Source organism: Neoarius graeffei, chromosome 2 (assembly GCF_027579695.1).
Source record: "Neoarius graeffei isolate fNeoGra1 chromosome 2, fNeoGra1.pri, whole genome shotgun sequence".
Lineage (NCBI taxonomy): Eukaryota > Metazoa > Chordata > Actinopteri > Siluriformes > Ariidae > Neoarius > Neoarius graeffei.
In genome coordinates this window covers 64,441,481-64,459,654 of record NC_083570.1, presented here as the reverse complement: position 1 = coordinate 64,459,654, position 18,174 = coordinate 64,441,481, and the positions used below count along the sequence as shown (strand labels likewise).

The 18,174-nt window shown below is 42.8% G+C and overlaps 1 protein-coding gene across 6 annotated transcripts in view; it reads right to left on the bottom strand.

Moving 5' to 3' along the window:
- pus7 (pseudouridine synthase 7) overlaps nucleotides 1–13,050 on the bottom strand; it is a 36,089-nt gene extending 23,039 nt beyond the window's left edge. Inside the window, exons 1-6 of one of the 6 annotated variants that reach the window (XM_060914661.1) lie at nucleotides 12,971–13,050; nucleotides 10,816–11,135; nucleotides 8,808–8,930; nucleotides 7,315–7,644; nucleotides 6,911–6,995; nucleotides 5,405–5,518 (exon numbers count right to left, since the gene is read on the bottom strand). In XM_060914661.1, coding sequence (XP_060770644.1) covers nucleotides 5,405–5,518; nucleotides 6,911–6,995; nucleotides 7,315–7,631 — 516 coding nt within the window. In that variant the 5' untranslated portion in view covers nucleotides 7,632–7,644; nucleotides 8,808–8,930; nucleotides 10,816–11,135; nucleotides 12,971–13,050. The remainder of the gene's footprint in view (nucleotides 1–5,404; nucleotides 5,519–6,910; nucleotides 6,996–7,314; nucleotides 7,645–8,807; nucleotides 8,931–10,815; nucleotides 11,136–12,970) is intronic. The other 5 variants (XM_060914662.1, XM_060914657.1, XM_060914658.1 and 2 more) reach the window with 5 other exon arrangements.
- Between the last annotated feature and the right edge of the window lie 5,124 nt (nucleotides 13,051–18,174).

The window sequence follows — 18,174 nt, the reverse complement described above, 5'->3', positions numbered from 1 at the left end:
GCACCATGGCCACGGACTTGGAGGTGCTGATCCTCATCCCAGCCGCTTCGCACTCAGCTGCAAACCGTCCCAGCACATGCTGTAAGTCACAGATCAATGAAGCCAGGGGGTGCTTCGGGAGTATGGGGTTCAGGGCCCACTACTGCAGGCCATTCGGTCCCTGTATGACCGGAGCAGGAGTTTGGTTCGCATTGCCGGCAGTAAGTCGAACTCGTTCCCAGTGCATGCTGGACTCCGCCAGGGCTGTCCTTTGTCACCAGTTCTGTTCATAACTTTTATGGACAGAATTTCTAGGTGCAGCCAAGGGGAGGAAGGTGTCTGGTTTGGTGACATCAGGATTACGTCTCTGGTTTTTACAGATGATGTGGTCCTGTTCACTTCATCAATCTGAGTCAGTAACCAAAACTTAAAAACAAACAAACAAAAAAAAACAAAAACAAAACCTTGCATGTTGTTAAGAAGAAATGAAACTAAATTTAAGGGAACTGGAAAAAAATGATTAAAAAAAAAAAATACTGCAAGCAAATAAAACTAATAGCAGAGAGAGTGACTGAACATCTGATTTAAAAAAAAATGTCTTGCACACAGTTTGAGCGCTTTGTTTGCAATGTTGACACTGAAATTTTATGCTGCTAGAGAACCTACAGTGGTGCTTGAAAGTTTATGAACCCTTTACAATTTTCTATATTTCTGCATAACTATGACCTAAAACATCATCAGATTTTCACACAAGTCCTAAAAGTAGATAAAGAGAACCCAGTTAAACAAATGAGACAAAAATATTATACTTGGTCATATATTTATTGAAGAAAATGATCCAATATCACATATCTGTGAGTGGCAAAAGTATGTGAACCTTTGCTTTCAGTATCTGGTGTGACCCCCTTGTGCAGCAATAACTGCAACTAAACATTTCAGGTAACTGTTGATCAGTCCTGCACACCAGCTTGGAGGAATTTTAGCCCATTACTCCATACAGAACAGCTTCAACTCTGGGATGTTGGTGGGTTTCCTCACATGAACTGCTCGCTTCAGGTCCTTCCACAACATTTCCATTGGATTAAGGTCAGGACTTTGACTTGGCCATTCCAAAACATTAACTTTATTCTTCTTTAACCATTCTTTGGTAGAACGACTTGTGTGCTTAGGGTCGTTGTCTTGCTGCATGACACACCTTCTCCTGAGATTCAGTTCATGGACAGATGTCCTGACATTTTCCTTTAGAATTCGCTGGTATAATTCAGAATTTATTGTTCCATCAATGATGGCAAGCCGTCCTGGCCCAGATGCAGCAAAATAGGCCCAAACCATGATACTACCACCACCATGTTTCACAGATGGCACGGGCGCAGATGGGGGGGGGGACGGATTCGTCCCACCCAGATTTAAATTCACCTCGTTCGGTCCCCCCCACTTATAGGGAGGAAAAAACGTCTATGCTGTCTTTCTTTGCATAAGGCAAACCTCACGGAAAAATCAAAAGACTAATTACCATTCGGTTTATTGAGGTGCACAGCAGTACATACATAGTTGCAACTGCACAGACTGCACAGGTTGCGAGCTCGAGCTTGGTTGCTATGGTTACCCACAACAAGTTTGACAGGCATATCGGGGACAGCTTCTCCTAGTTCAGGACCCCAACATGGCATGATGAAGGGTGCCAAAAGGCAGAAAACGATTGCATCGTTTTTTCAAAAAAAAAAAAAAAGACTAAGTAAACTGTGCCTTACTTTATCATATCACCTTGCAATTTTTTGATAGTCTGTTCAAAGTAATGTCGTAGTGAAAGTAAAATCGTACGGAGTAGAGATGCCTTTCTGGTAGCCTCCTTCTTTCGGTGGTAGCCTGTAGATACAGTGCTCAGAAGGCAGTTTTAATGTTTAATCTGGCGTTCCCTGCCATAATTTCAGCGAGCATATTGTTTCATAAGGAAACTTTGCGAAGAGTTGTTGACTGACTGCCGCTCACGCAACACACAGGCATAGTTAGAAAGTCAGGATGCACTGGTTTACACTTTACACACACACACGTAGCCCAGCCTCTCGCTATGTTTAACAGTTGGAACTTAGCGGTTTTAAAACTAGTTTTGCAGTTTTGCAATTTCTGTGCATGATGATAATGTGTAAACTTTGGATTTCCATAGGCTATGTTAAAATGTTATCATTGTCCTGGCCTGCAGGTAGTTCCTGGTGATGGCAGTGAGGAGGTGATAACATGTATACACGCTACCGTTCAAAAGTTTGGGGTCACCCAGACAATTTTGTGTTTTCCATGAAAAGTCACACTTTTATTTCCCACCATAAGTTGTAAAATGAATAGAAAATATAGTCAAGACATTTTTCTGGCCATTTTGAGCATTTAATCGACCCCACAAACGTGATGCTCCAGAAACTCAATCTGCTCAAAGGAAGGTCAGTTTTATAGCTTCTCTAAAGAGCTCAACTGTTTTCAGCTGTGCTAACATGATTGTACAAGGGTTTTCTAATCATCCATTAGCCTTCTGAGGCAATGAGCAAACACATTGTACCATTAGAACACTGGAGTGAGCGTTGCTGGAAATGAGCCTCTATACACCTATGGAGATATTGCACCAAAAACCAGACATTTGCAGCTAGAATAGTCATTTACCACATTAGCAATGTATAGAGTGGATTTCTGATTAGTTTAAAGTGATCTTCATTGAAAAGAACAGTGCTTTTCTTTCAAAAATAAGGACATTTCAAAGTGACCCCAAACTTTTGAATGGTAGTGTGTGTGTACATATATATCACACACAAAATGGAATCATTTGCTGACAGCTCAGTCCCCCCCAGTTCAAAAATCCTATCTGCGCCCCTGACAGATGGGATAAGGTCCTTATGCTGGAATGCAGCGTTTTCTTTTCTCCAAACATAACGCTTGTCATTTAAACCAAAAAGTTCTATTTTGGTCTCATCCGTCCACAAAACATTTTTCCAATAGCCTTCTGGCTTGTCCACGTGATCTTTAGCAAACTGCAGACGAGCAGCAATGTTCTTTTTGGAGAGCAGTGGCTTTCTCCTTGCAACCCTGCCATGTACACCATTGTTGTTCAGTGTTCTCCTGGTGGTGGACTCGTGAACATTAACATTAGCCAATGTGAGAGAGGCCTTCAGTTGCTTAGAAGTTACCCTGGGGTCCTTTGTGACCTCGACAACTATTACACGCCTTGCTCTTGGAGTGATCTTTGTCAGTCGACCACTCCTGGGGAGGGTAACAATGGTCTTGAATTTCCTCCATTTGTACACAATCTGTCTGACTGTGGATTGGTGGAGTCCAAACTCTTTAGAGATGGTTTTGTAACCTTTTCCAGCCTGATGAGCATCAACAACGCTTTTTCTGAGGTCCTCAGAAATCTCCTTTGTTCGTGCCATGATACACGTCCACAAACATGTGTTGTGAAGATCAGACTTTGATAGATCCCTGTTCTTTAAATAAAACAGGGTGCCCACTCACACCTGATTGTCGTCCCACTGATTGAAAACACCTGACTCGAATTTCACCTTCAAATTAACTGCTGATCCTAGAGGTTCACATACTTTTGCCACTCACAGATATGTAATATTGGATCATTTTTCTCAATAAATAAATGACCAAGTATAATATTTTTGTGTCTCATTTGTTTAACTAGGTTCTCTTTATCTACTTTTAGGACTTGTGTGAAAATCTGATGATGTTTTAGGTCATATTTATGCAGAAATATAGAAAATGCTAAAATGTTCACAAACTTTCAAGTACCACTGTAGCTAAAATTGAGCACTCTCACTGGGCTGTTCATTCTGTCTACCAGGCTTGTAGTACTCTAATCCAGGACTCGGACTTGAGTCCGACTCGTGGCCTAATTTTAAGGACTCGTGACTTGACTTGAGCACCAATGACTCTGACTCATGCATTAACTGCATTCAGACTTGTAAACTGGAAACAAGGACTTGGATTTTTTTCTTTATTTTTTGTCTCATCTCATTATCTCTAGCCGCTTTATCCTGTTCTACAGGGTCGGAGGCAAGCTGGAGCCTATCCCAGCTGACTACGGGCGAAAGGCAGGGTACACCCTGGACAAGTCGCCAGGTCATCACAGGGCTGACACAGACACAGACAACCATTCACACTCACATTCACACCTACGGTCAATTTAGAGTCACCAGTTAACCTAACCTGCATGTCTTTGGACTGTGGGGGAAACCGGAGCACCCGGAGGAAACCCACGTGGACATGGGGAGAACATGCAAACTCCGCACAGAAAGGCCCTCGCCGGCCACGGGGCTCGAACTTGGACCTTCTTGCTGTGAGGCGACAGCGCTAACTACTACACCACTGTGCCGCCTTATATCTACATTCATTTTTATACTAATTTCACGCAAGAGAATGCACATTCGCCTGTTCACGTTCAGGAACAAACTAACATTAATGGTGCTAAAATGCCTGGAGAGAAGCCCCTAGGATTGTCCGCTTTGCTTATACAGACTTCTCGTGCAGTGGGAAAAAAAATGCATTATGTGTTCCATATGTAGAAGAACTATCGAGGAGACGACAGGGACAACCTCGAACTTCACTCGTCATTTGGCAAGACTCCACCCAGAGAAGTGAGTGACACACTATGTTCATTGCTATGTTGATAGCGGGGCTTGCTGACTGATGAACTAGCGAGTGTTAACCCTCTCTCATGTTATTTGAACTGTTGATAGTGGGGCTTGTGTGAGACTCAACTCGGATCAGTAGTGGACTCGACTCGAAATTTTCTTTCATGACTTGGACTTGAACACTGGGGACTTGAGACTGGACTCTGACTCGGGGTTTAGTGACTCGACTATAACACTGCTGTCTACAAAACTCAGTTACACATTCCACTGAGATTTTATACCGTATTTAAAAATGTAACACTGAAAATGTATTTAATTTCCCTGAAAACACTTCATATTTAATATGGAAATGTGTGAGTTTTATTGCTCTTACAGCAGAACTATTTGCCAACTATTACAATTTTTTATTGAATAAAAAAAATCATACTTTTTTCTTTTATACTGCAGTGCCATGTAATGCTGCAGAATGACCATAAACCATGCCAATTCTTCTTCTCACTTATGTACAGATCTCCAAACAACCATTTCCATACTTTCTCATGAAGTTAATTCAATGGAAATATCACTGAGAAACCACAATGCAATGTTCTCCATCCTTAACACTTAAGAATTAGTGCATTAATAGAAAATCTGTGATTTGCCTTATAACCAAAGCTGCTGTTACAGACAATTACGCAACCTTCAGACCAATTAAAAATCAAGAATTCAACAGTGCTGTGGTATTAACCTGATTATCAATTAGTTCACATTTAGACAGATCTATAAGAGAACAATCTTATAAAACGGAGAAGTGCAATCCATGTTACCTCAATAAGCACAGATCCTTCCTTGTTTTTGAATAGCTGCAAATCAGCAAGCTGTTGTTTTTGCTCTTCTGTCAGATCCTGACACTCCACCGGCTCAGTCTCTAAACACGCTTCCTACAACAGAAGGCAGATAAGATACTGACAACTTGCTATTTAATAGACTGCAAATAGACACATACTGTATATTTTCTGAAATTGAATGGGACTGAGAAAACGTCACATATTACGTGAATATCAAATCTCTCTATGCAAGATCAGGTATGAGGGTTTTTTTTTTAAACACCTCATGTAATAACTAAATTGAGATACAGTACTGTGCAAAAGTTTTAGGCACATGTAAAGAAATGCTGTAGACAAAAAATGGCTTAAAAATAACTAAATGAAATGTTTCAACATTAAAAAAATAATATAAACAGCAGTAAGCCCTAACAAATGAAACAAAGTCAATATTTGGTGTGAGACGACCCTTTGCTTTAAAAAAAAACAAACCAACAATAATAAAAGTAGTCTCAAGTACAGTGAGTGCAGTTTTATAAAGAAATGAGCTGTAGGTTTTATTGAGCTTCTTGAAGAACCAGTCACAGTTCTTCTGGACAGTTTGACTGTCACACTCGGTTCTTAATTTTGCAGCAAATCCTAGTTGCCTTCATTATGTTTTCTTTTTTAATCTGAAAAGTGGTCTCTTATGTAATATGCTGCTCAGATACAAACTTTTTTTTCTGTAACATTTATGTTTGTGCTGGAAAATGAACGTTTGAACTCTAAAATAACTTGATAATGTAGAAGTCATAAATAGAAATCTATAACAAAGTTTGTACGAAAAAAAAAATATATGGCTGCTCCCGATTAGGGGTCGCCACAGTGGATCTTTCGTCTCCGTTGCTCCCTGTCTTCCGCATCCTTCTCTACTACACCTGCCACTTTCATGTCCTCTCTCACCACATCCATGTATCTCCTCTTTGGCCTTCCTCATTTTTGTTTGCCTGGCAGCTCCATCCTCAACATTCTCCTTCCAACATGCTCTGCATCTCTTCTCAGGATGTGCCCATTCCATCTCAGTCTCATCTCTCTTAGCTTAATTCCCAAGCTCTCCACATGTGCTGTCCCTCTGATGTGCTCATTCCTTATCCTGTCCAACCTCCCATCGCAAACCTTAACATCCTCAACTCCGCCACCTCCAACTTTGCCTCCTGTCTCTTCGTTAAGGGTACGGTTTCCAATCCATACATCACAGCTGGTCTCACTACTGTCTTATACATCTTACCTTTCACTTTTGCTGGGACTTTCCTATCACAAATGACTCCCGAAATCCTTCTCCAACTGCTCCACCCTGCCTGCACTCTCTTTCTCACCTCACTATCACAGCCTCCATTTTCCTGCGATAAGTCTATGACTTCTACATATATATATATGGTGTCTAAGACTTTTGCACAGTACTGTAGTTCTTGGTCAGCCCTGAATAAACTTTGAACCAGTACTCTGATACTGTACAGGCATGTGTCTCACCTCTGCTTCTACAGGTATGGAGAGGTCGTCTAGCCACACGGTCTTCCCTTCTTTGCTAATCTCATGAACCACAAAATCAGAGTACCTAACAAGACAGGTAATAAAATGTGTGTTTATTCCAAACACTACTTATTTATTACATCATTTCTATCTCTCTATAGTAATGTTGCCATCTCAGTCCTGGGCAATATTCACTACCAGAATCACTTCTTGGACTGCAGATTCAGGACTTGGCAGGATATTGGGGGAAAAAATTCCATAAATTTTTAATTATCTAAAACTACACTAATTACACAGACAAGAACAGACGGCATCATTTTTTCTTATCTAGCAAACTATACTGTGAACATATGCAGAATATGAGAGAGCTGACATACAGCATGACCTCAAACAAATAAACCAACCTCTCTTTCAAAATTCCAGAGAACCCTTTATGATCACTGACAAACTTATGGATTCCTACATCCACTTCACTGAGACCATGTTTCATCATATCAGCAAAGCTCTCTCCTTCTCCATCGTCATCCTCCAAAGACTCCTCTTCTCCACCCTCCTCTGCCTCCATCTCTTCTTTGTCTTCCTCTGTTTGTTTGGTGACATGGCTGCCATTAGCTTCATCCTCAAGTCGAGCTTTCTTAGCAATATGTTCTGAATCCTCCTCAGGGCACGCTCGCTTCTCCCCAAGATCAATCAGCTCCGTCGAAGCCTCCTTGTCCTCCATTGGCACAAATCTGCTGTGAGCAAGAAAGAAGAGAATTTTCATAGGATTCTTACATGGCGCTGTAGTTAAAATGTGATAACGAGAAAAAAAATTATATATATATAGACCCCTTTCACTGACGTCACCCGAAACCGGAAGTAAACAGACCCTGCGCCATATTGGAAGACCAACAAACTCATGATAAGGGGATAATAACGGCAGCGGTATGTGAACCCATGAGAATAAAGTGCAGTGGCAAACGACTTAAACACATCTGAGCTGTTTTATTTATGATTTATTGGCCCAACAGTAAACTTGAAAGAAACCTGTGTGAGACTTGGCAAAAAACTGTGGCTATAATGGATAAGTCTGTGCATGATCTGCGGACACTTTGAGGTAAGCAAACACAAGAAATTCAGATTTAAAACATGCTAAATTGGCCCCAAGTTGAAAACTGTATGAGGAGCAAGCCTCCCAGACTTCTACAATTTAATAATAATAATAATTTAGGATGGTTTGGGGCTTGCTCGCTGCTGCCAGGTTGGTTGTTGAGTAGCCTGACTGTTTTTTTTTTCTTGCGTGTGGTATCATTGTTGACGCGAGGTTGTTTTTTGAACATGCCAATGCGGACACGATTTCCCCTGATGAGTTATGACTTCAGACGCGATGCGTGTGTGGAGTCCGCGTGATATGTGCGTAAGAGAGGCTTCTCATGTGTTTGGAGATCCGCGCTCCGAGACAAGCGCAAGCACCCCCCCAAGGGAAAAAAGGGACTCCCCCGAAAATATCGGCATAGTTCGAACACTGAGTGTAGGCACTGGGTGTAAACAACAAATAGTTTACAATGTCTGGGTAGCAAACAGATGGCAGAATTGGTGTCCGGTCCTCCTTATGTTTCCATTCTACCTTGCCCCGAGTTTTAACATATGGGTCAAACCCATCAATCACAGCCAGTTTCTCCACATACCGTGCCCTTTCTGCAACTGGTAATGTACTCACATAACCAGAATTATCATCCATCGTGTCACTTTACTCTCGCTCATACTTTGTTTTATATTGTGAGTGCATGTACTTGGTCTTCCAATATGGCGCCTAACAAAATCTCGCGGCGCGGTGACGTCATGTGAAAGGGGTCTATATACACACACGCATATATAAAAAATACGCTTCTACAGTAAACTCATTCAGGTTACTCACCCCCAGAAGGAAAACTGTTGGAGGGCAGGAAAAATCTTATGTGTATGATGAGATTTTTGATGACTCTTTGACAGGTTAGAGAAAAAACACACTCTTGAAGGACGAGGACACAGAGTGACAGTTCTGTTGGGGGGGCAGGAAATGTAGACATTTAAAGGTCATAGGCAATGGTCCAAGGTGAAACATAGAATATCAACTTTATTGTCGAGAAGAACGACCCAAAAAGCGAATTCAATTTTCCTAGTGTTTAATTTGCACCCTAAAATGTAATAAAACGGTTAAAATATACTGTTTTGCCCAATTTCCGAAGGTTTGTTTACATCTCACTTATGCACACTTTCACCGCCAGGGGACCGTCATCGTGACGTCATTTAAGCCAAACAGACTGGGAACAGTTCTGTGTTTATTGCGAACCGAGCACACATGTACGGGCTTTGGTCGTGAGAGGTTGTGTAAAATGTCTGAAAGCGATGGCGATTTTGAAGTAGGAGCTCTCCAAATTGAATATCGAGAGGTGAAACCATATATATGTATGAACCTATGGCCGTTGTGAAGCAATCGGTGAACGTGGCTCACTGGTTTGACCGTGCAGCCTCGGAATCGGACAGCAACTCGGCCGACTCTGATCGCGGTGACCCCGGACCTCAACAAGACTCGCGCCCAAACGATTTATCCTGGTAGTTATGATAAATTCCTACTTTCATCGTAATACTAAACAAGAGCCCTTTTGAAGAATAATTAAACCGCCCTCCCTAGCGGATATAGGTAACGATTACTTGACAGTGCGCCGGTAGGCCACATTAGCCTGCCATCCGCGGCATTTATACTATATTATACTCTAAGTGAGGAAATATCCCTTTGTGACATGCCAAGGAAGCACCGCTACTGACCCCTGTCCTTGGTCCCATCCTATTTATCATCTATCTCCTTCCTCTTGGCCATATTTTCTGTAAATACAACATCCATTTCCATTGTTACGTGGACGACACCCAGCTCTAACTCTCTTCTAAACCCATCTCCACCTTCCCGCCCCTCTCTCTCTGTGTCTGTTTACAGGAAATCAAATCCTGGCTCTCCTCCAACTTTCTCAAACTCAAAAGTGATAAAACTGAGGTCCTCCTCATTGGTTCTAAATCCATTCTCACTAACACTCCCAGATTCACCATACCCATCGACAATGCCTCTGTTTCCCCCTCCCCTCAGGTTAGGAGCCTGGGTGTCGTCCTTGAAAGCTCTTTGTCATTCCAAACCCACATTAATAATGTTACCCGGTCTGCCTACTTCCATCTTCGCAATATTAACCACCTCTCTCCGTCCCTTACTTCCAATAGTGCTGCCATCTTGGGCCACACTTTAGTCACATCCTGCCTAGACTACTGTAACTCCCTCCTCTTCGGTCTCCCCCACAAGTCCATCCATAAGCTCCAACTGGTCCAGAACTCAGCTGCTCATATTGTCTCCAGAACTCCATCCATCAATCATATCACTCCTGTTCTCCAACAACTCCACTGGCTTCCTGTCAAATTTCACATAGACTTTAAAATCCTGCTCCACACTTTCAAGGCCATCCACAACCTCGCCCCTCCGACCTTCTTCACATCAACACTCCCTCCTGGACACTCAGGTCAGCCTCCTCCATCAGCCTCACTGTGCCCTCTGCCCGTCTGTCCACCATGGGGTCCAGAGCCTTCAGCCACTCTGCCCCTCGCCTCTGGAACTCCCTCCCCCCTGACATCAGGAACCCGTTTAAAAACCCACCTTTTCAAACTTGCCTACTCACTATAACTTGTCATCCACTACTGCTGATTTCTGATTTTATTGCATTTATATTGTTGTGTCTTTTTTGCTTTTTTTAATTGTCGTTTATGTGTATTGTGAGGTGACCTTGAGTGCCCTGAAAGGCGCCTTACATAAAATGTATTATTATTTGTCTCATTTCCACAATGATTGTACAGGATCCCTCAGGATTTTTGACTTGTCAATTGCAAGCAAAAGTAAAAATGTTTACCTCCAATCTTCTCCTTTTTGCTTGAGAGTTGCTGGTCAGTTTCTTCTTTGACTGCTTGATTTTGTTTCAAGCACACAATCCACTCTCTCCGCCTCTTCTCCTCTTTCGGAAAAAGCCAGCCCTCTCGCTCCGCCTCTTCTCCTTTTTCGGAAAAAGCCAACCCACTCGCTCTGCCTCTTCTCCTTTTTCGGAAAAAGCCAACCCACTCGCTCCGCCTTGTCTCCTCTTCCAGAAAAAGCCAATCCACTCTCTCTGCCTCTTCTCCTCTCTCGGAAAAAGGTAAAAACTTCTTTTTGAACCGGTCCCGTTGTTACAGTTCACTGCACAACAATAAGGCATGGGGTTTTTCTTTGGAAATTCCTGAAAGCACGTCTGCACTCAAGTCAAACGGCAATGTAAGTAAACAGAAGTGGACTCAACTCAAGCGGTTTGTTTGGCTTAAATGACGTCACGCGCCGAATGGTGACAAAAATAGTTAAACAGAAATTCGCCGCAATCCGCGCTAACTTATTTTAATTATTACTTATTAACAATACTTATTGGGACCAGAAGAAAATTACAGAGGGTTTTTTAACATATAACGTTTCAAATGTGCATAAAATTAAAACCGTTGCCTATGAGCTTTAATACAGACAAAATCACAGATAAAACCGGACGCAGTCTCAATCTGCAAATGCATCACTAGCACATATCCAGCTTCCATTTCACTTTTTAAGCGACAAAGCCTTCATTTGTCACATGTACACAGTGAAATTTAACTCATCTGAAGCAGCGAACACACACAAGTGAGCAATGGGCACACACACATACCCAGAGCAGTGGGCTGCTGCACTACAGCGCCCGGGGAGCAGTTAGGGGTTAGGTGCCTTGCTCAAGGGCACTTCAGCCCAACCTCAGGCCATGGCTGCCCCATATTAACCTAACCGCATGTCTTTGGACTGTGGGGGAAACCGGAGCACCCGGAGGAAACCCATGCAGACACGGGGAGAACGTGCAAACTCCACAAAGAAAGGCCCCCGCTGTCCGCTGGGCTCGAACCCAGAACCTTCTTGCTGTCAGGTGACAGTGCTAACCACTACACCACCGTGCTGTCCTTATGGATTCCTACATCCATACATTTTTCATAGTTAACTCGAATGCATTCTTCTAACTCTAGCAACCAGAAAGTTATTTAAATGGTAAATAGAGGAGAACTTTTAGTGATGCATGTCTTGTATAAACAAAAAGGTCAACCACTCCATAATCATGTCATGGACAGTATCCTGTTTTATGCTGTGGTGTGCTGGGGAGACAGAAAGAGACACACTGGGCGACTGGACAGGCTGGTGAGGAAGACTGGCTCTGTTGTTGGCACTGAACTGGAGCCCCTGACATCAGCAGAGGAGAAGACGACCCTGAACAAGCTGCTGTCAATAATGGACAACGACCACCACCCCTGTAGAGTACATTCACCAGACAGAGGAGCATGTTTAGTGGCAAAACTTCTGCTCAACAGACAGGCTGAGGAGATCCTTTGTCCCCAGGACCATCCAGCTGTTCAGTTCAGCACAGAAGGAGAAGGGCGAAATGGACTTTTGGGCACGAGTCTGCCTCACTCTGCTCCCACCACTCTGTCTTTTTTCTTTTACTGGTTATAGTAGCCCCTATGTACACCTTTAAAAAAATTATAATTCTAGTATTTGTTTACAGGATTTGTATAGTTAATTTCAATTGCTGTTTACATTCTATTCTACCACAGCATCCTAGTGAACCACTTCCACGATGTGTACTGCTTAAAATCTGTGATCATCTCACAATTGTCTTCTGTGAGGGGTGGGTTTTTTGTTTTTCATTTGTGTGCATATAAGATACCGGATGCCTTAATTTCCTTCAGGATGAATAAAGTATCTATCCATCTCTCTCTCATTACACATGACTTCACAGTGAAACTGCTCCTGACCCGCACCCTTGTAGATATTGCAGGAACAGTGATGTCTGCAGCTAGCATGTGTGCACCAGCAGCTAGTCTGGTGTTTAGAAGCCAAACATAACTGAAACAAGCTCACCGTGCCTCAGGCATGACAGCTTGGCCCTTTACATTTTGGCCCTTTATGCATTTAACATCCAAAATGTCTAACTGTATTATAGAGAAGCTGGCTCATACTAACGTGCTCACCTGATCCAGACAAGTCTCACTGACCGCAGCAGCGCCTTCCTCAGCATAAGCAAGCAGCATGTGTTACAGTCCGCTCTACCCCGGAAGTGTTTACTCGGATAAGCCCCGCCTCTCGGCTTTCATTGGTTTGAATCCCAAACGTGCGTCTCCAAGCCATATAAATGCACTTCGTATTTTATTATTATTATTATTATTATATAGAAGACATACAGCACTGTGCAGAAGTCTTAGGCACATGTAAAGAAATACTGTAGCCCAATAATGGTTTAAAAATAATGAAATTAAATGTTTCAGTCAATATTTGGTGTGACGACCTTTTGCTTTGAAAAAATAAATAGGAGTCTCAGGTACAATGAGTGCTGTTTTATAATGAAATGAGCTGTAGGTTTTACTGAGCATCTTGAGTTCTTCTGGACACTTTGTCACACTCGCTTCTTGATTTTGCGCCAAAACCCAACAGCCTTCATTATGTTTTCTTTTTTAATCTGAAAAGTGCTCTCTTATGTAATGTATAGATTTAGGCACTGCCTAAAAGCGGAGCTCCCATCTGTTTCTGGGTTGTAGAATTTTCTCATATCGTAGCCAGTCTCTTTTATTGTATTTCTTTACTGGCTAGCACTGGCCACGAGGCGGTGTGTATGACTGGTAATTACTAACACTGGCCACTAGGCGGTGTGTATGACTGGTAATTACTAACACTGGCCACTAGGTGATGTGTATGACTGGTAATTACTAACACTGGCCACTAGGCGGTGTGTATGACTGGTAATTACTAGCACTGGCCACTAGGCGGTGTGTATGACTGGTAATTACTAACACTGGCCACTAGGCGGTGTGTATGACTGGTAATTACTAACACTGGCCACTAGGCGGTGTGTATGACTGGTAATTACTAACACTGGCCACTAGGCGGTGTGTATGACTGGTAATTACTAACACCGGCCACTAGGCGGTATGTATGACTGGTAATTACTAACACTGGCCACTAGGCGGTGTGTATGACTGGTAATTACTAACACCGGCCACTAGGCGGTATGTATGACTGGTAATTACTAACACTGGCCACTAGGCGGTGTGTATGACTGGTAATTACTAACACTGGCCACTAGGCGGTGTGTATGACTGGTAATTACTAACACCGGCCACTAGGCGGTATGTATGACTGGTAATTACTAACACTGGCCACTAGGCGGTGTGTATGACTGGTAATTACTAACACCGGCCACTAGGCGGTATGTATGACTGGTAATTACTAACACTGGCCACTAGGCGGTGTGTATGACTGGTAATTACTAGCACTGGCCACTAGGCGGTGTGTATGACTGGTAATTATTAACACTGGCCACTAGGCGGTGTGTATGACTGGTAATTACTAGCACTGGCCACTAGGCGGTGTGTATGACTGGTAATTACTAACACTGGCCACTAGGTGGTGTGTATGACTGGTAATTACTAACACTGGCCACTAGGCGGTGTGTATGACTGGTAATTACTAGCACTGGCCACTAGGCGGTGTGTATGACTGGTAATTACTAACACTGGCCACTAGGCGGTGTGTATGACTGGTAATTACTAACACTGGCCACTAGGCGGTGTGTATGACTGGTAATTACTAACACTGGCCACTAGGCGGTGTGTCTCATCTCATTCATCTCATCTCATCTCATCATCTCTAGCCACTTTATCCTTCTACAGGGTCGCAGGCAAGCTGGAGCGGGGTACACCCTGGACAAGTCGCCAGGTCATCACAGGGCTGACACATAGACACAGACAACATGTCTTTGGACTGTGGGGGAAACCGGAGCACCCGGAGGAAACCCACGCGGACACGGGGAGAACATGCAAACTCCACACAGAAAGGCCCTCGCCGGCCACGGGGCTCGAACCTGGACCTTCTTGCTGTGAGGCGACAGTGCTAACCACTACACCATACGCGGTGTGTATGACTGATAATTACTAACACTGGCCACGAGGCGGTGTGTATGGCTGTAATTACTAATACTGGCCACTAGGCGGTGTGTATGACTGTAATTACTAACACTGGCCACGAGGCGGTGTGTATGACTGTAATTACTAACACTGGCCACGAGGCGGTGTGTATGACTGTAATTACTAACACTGGCCACTAGGCGATGTGTATGACTGGTACACGTAATTACACAATGGTAATTACTAACACTGGCCACGAGGCGGTGTGTATGACTGGTACACGTAATTACACAATGGTAATTACTAACACTGGCCACGAGGCGGTGTGTATGACTGTAATTACTAACACTGGCCACTAGGCGGTGTGTATGAGTGGTGGTACACTTACACGGACAAACCACAAAAAATCGACTCGATGGGTTTACCATTTTTTCTTAGGTATGGTGCTCCGGCCCGCGCGGGAGCTCCGCTAATATGCTGCTGAGATACAAACTTTTTCTTCTTTAACATTTAATTTTGTGCTGGAAAAAAAGTTGGGAATTCTAAATGTTTTTGTACTGACTCGATAATGTAGAAGTCATAAAATAGACATCTAAAACAAATGTATAGATTTTTGTAAGGGAAAAAAATAGGGTGCCTAAGATTTTTGCACAGTAAGCCTACTGTAGCTGTATAAAAATGGTGCACTTTTAACTTGCTTATTTGCGCCATTTCATTATGTTTAGGTCTTTATTACTGTAATGTAGCTAGACAATGGCCCTAAACTTACACAGAAAAAAAAGCAAACATTTGAACGCCATCATGTTGGAGTTCTCCCAGCCCTCCTAACCCAGTACCTACAAGGGTGCGGATCAGGGTTCTCCTAACCCTAACCCTAGGACTTTTATTCTTGAACTTTCCACTAACATCGATTTAAACCCATTCAAACATCACCAGTCAGTTAAGCTTATAACAAGTATATGAAATATTATAGTCTTGATAGTTTTTTTTTTTTAATTGTCATCTCTAGCAAGTAATTTTGAATGAATGAATGAATGAAATACAACTTTTGGACCCATAACACCAAACCATACAGACGATGTCCTATGAAAGCCCCTTTTCACCTCTTAGAAAAAAATCACATAGTATTTCACAGTAATAAGGCATGTCATAATTATGACTTTGTATCTCATAATTATATCTTCTCATCATCTCTAGCCGCTTTATCCTGTTCTACAGGGTCGCAGGCAAGCTGGAGCCTATCCCAGCTGACTACGGGCGAGAGGCGGGGTACACCCTGGACAAGTCGCCAGGTCATCACAGGGCTGACACATAGACACAGACAACCATTCACACCTACGGTCAATTTAGAGTCACCAGTTAACCTAACCTGCTGGACTGTGGGAGCACCCGGAGGAAACCCACGCGGACAACATACAAACTCCGCACAGAAAGGCCCTCGCCGGCCACGGGGCTTGAACCCGGACCTTCTTGCTGTGAGGCGACAGCGCTAACCACTACACCACCGTGCCGCCTAAATTATGTCTTATTGTGTCATAATAATGACTTAGTATTTTAGAATGAGAACTTTTATAATTATTATGAGAACTTAAATCTTAATTATGAAATAGTAAGTCAGAAGTCATTATTATGAGATAGGATCTCATCATTATGAAACTGAAAACCATAATTATTAGATAGGATATTATTATGAGGTAAACTCTCATAAATATGAGATAGAAACTAATAACAATGAGAAAATTATTATTATTATTATTATTATTATTATTATTATATTAAGTGATTATTAGAAGAACTTAAATCATAATTCTGAAAAACCTTCTCATTATTATAGTAACGGAAACGGCCTTCCATAATGTTCAAAATTAATGAAGTATTTTTTTAAGTACAATGACATATTTTCTCCAGAAGGTGGAGCTGTGGCACTATGCACCCTAAACATTCAAACTACACTTTAAATCTCAACTCTGGGGAATTTAATGGAAAAAATTAACAAGCAAAAAAAAAAAAAAGATCTCATTTAGATAAAGTCAAATTGTTTTGAGGTTACTGAGCATTTTTACTGGTTGTGTTCTCCATGTAAGATAAGTTAGATAATGACTCTTTTACTGCCCGTTCAATACAACATATCAAACACCCCAGTCAGTGGTTTATTAATGATATGGTCGGATGGATGAAGATATAGGATATAGATTAAGATATAGGATATAGCTGCAGGTGTACGAATGAGCGACAGGGTTCAAATGCAGCCTACAGCTACATAATGAAATGTTACATGTTTATATGAGGCTCACGTGCGGCGAGAGCTTCCGTCTGTAGCGTTACATTATCGGGAGCAGGATACAGATAACGCGCGTGCCCATCAAGCTCCCTGCGCGCGCTAATGTTGGGAAATCCGGCTCCTTTGAGTGAATTATAAGAGCCGACTCTTTCGGCTCCTAAACGATTCATTCACAATATTTTAAAAAATATCTGGCAAAGTTAGAGAAATTGTGCGTTCTTTTTTGTCTGTCTGTTATTAAAACAAATCTTAAACTAGCATCTGGTTAACACAATAACTGTACTTCTTATACAATTTAGTAAAATACTTGCAAAAACAGGGGCGGCACGGTGGTGTAGTGGTTAGCGCTGTCGCCTCACAGCAAGAAGGTCCTGGGTTCGAGCCCCGGGGCCGGCGAGGGCCCTTCTGTGTGGAGTTTGCATGTTCTCCCCGTGTCCGCGTGGGTTTCCTCCGGGTGCTCCGGTTTCCCCCACAGTCCAAAGACATGCAGGTTAGGTTAACTGGTGACTCTAAATTGAGCGTAGGTGTGAATGTGAGTGTGAATGGTTGTCTGTGTCTATGTGTCAGCCCTGTGATGACCTGGCGACTTGTCCAGGGTGTACCCCGCCTTTCGCCCGTAGTCAGCTGGGATAGGCTCCAGCTTGCCTGCGACCCTGTAGAAGGATAAAGCGGCTAGAGATAATGTGATGTGTGACTTGCAAAAACAGCGAGACGCTACGTATCTGCACTGATACATTCCTGTATTCATAAGAAGAATTTGAAGATAATTTCTGTTTATTGACGAGCTTATCAACAGGCTATGCACATTACATGTGATGAACAGGATTAGTTTTATCGGACCCAGATGAAGGGTGTGGGAAAATGTCTATCGCGGTATTATCGGTTTTGTTTTGCCTCGTTCCAGTTCAAAGAGTCGATTCGTTCTTGAGCGACACATCACGACTCACTGCGCGCGCCTCCCTGAGTGTGGTCGACTGCGGGAGCGCGCATCCTC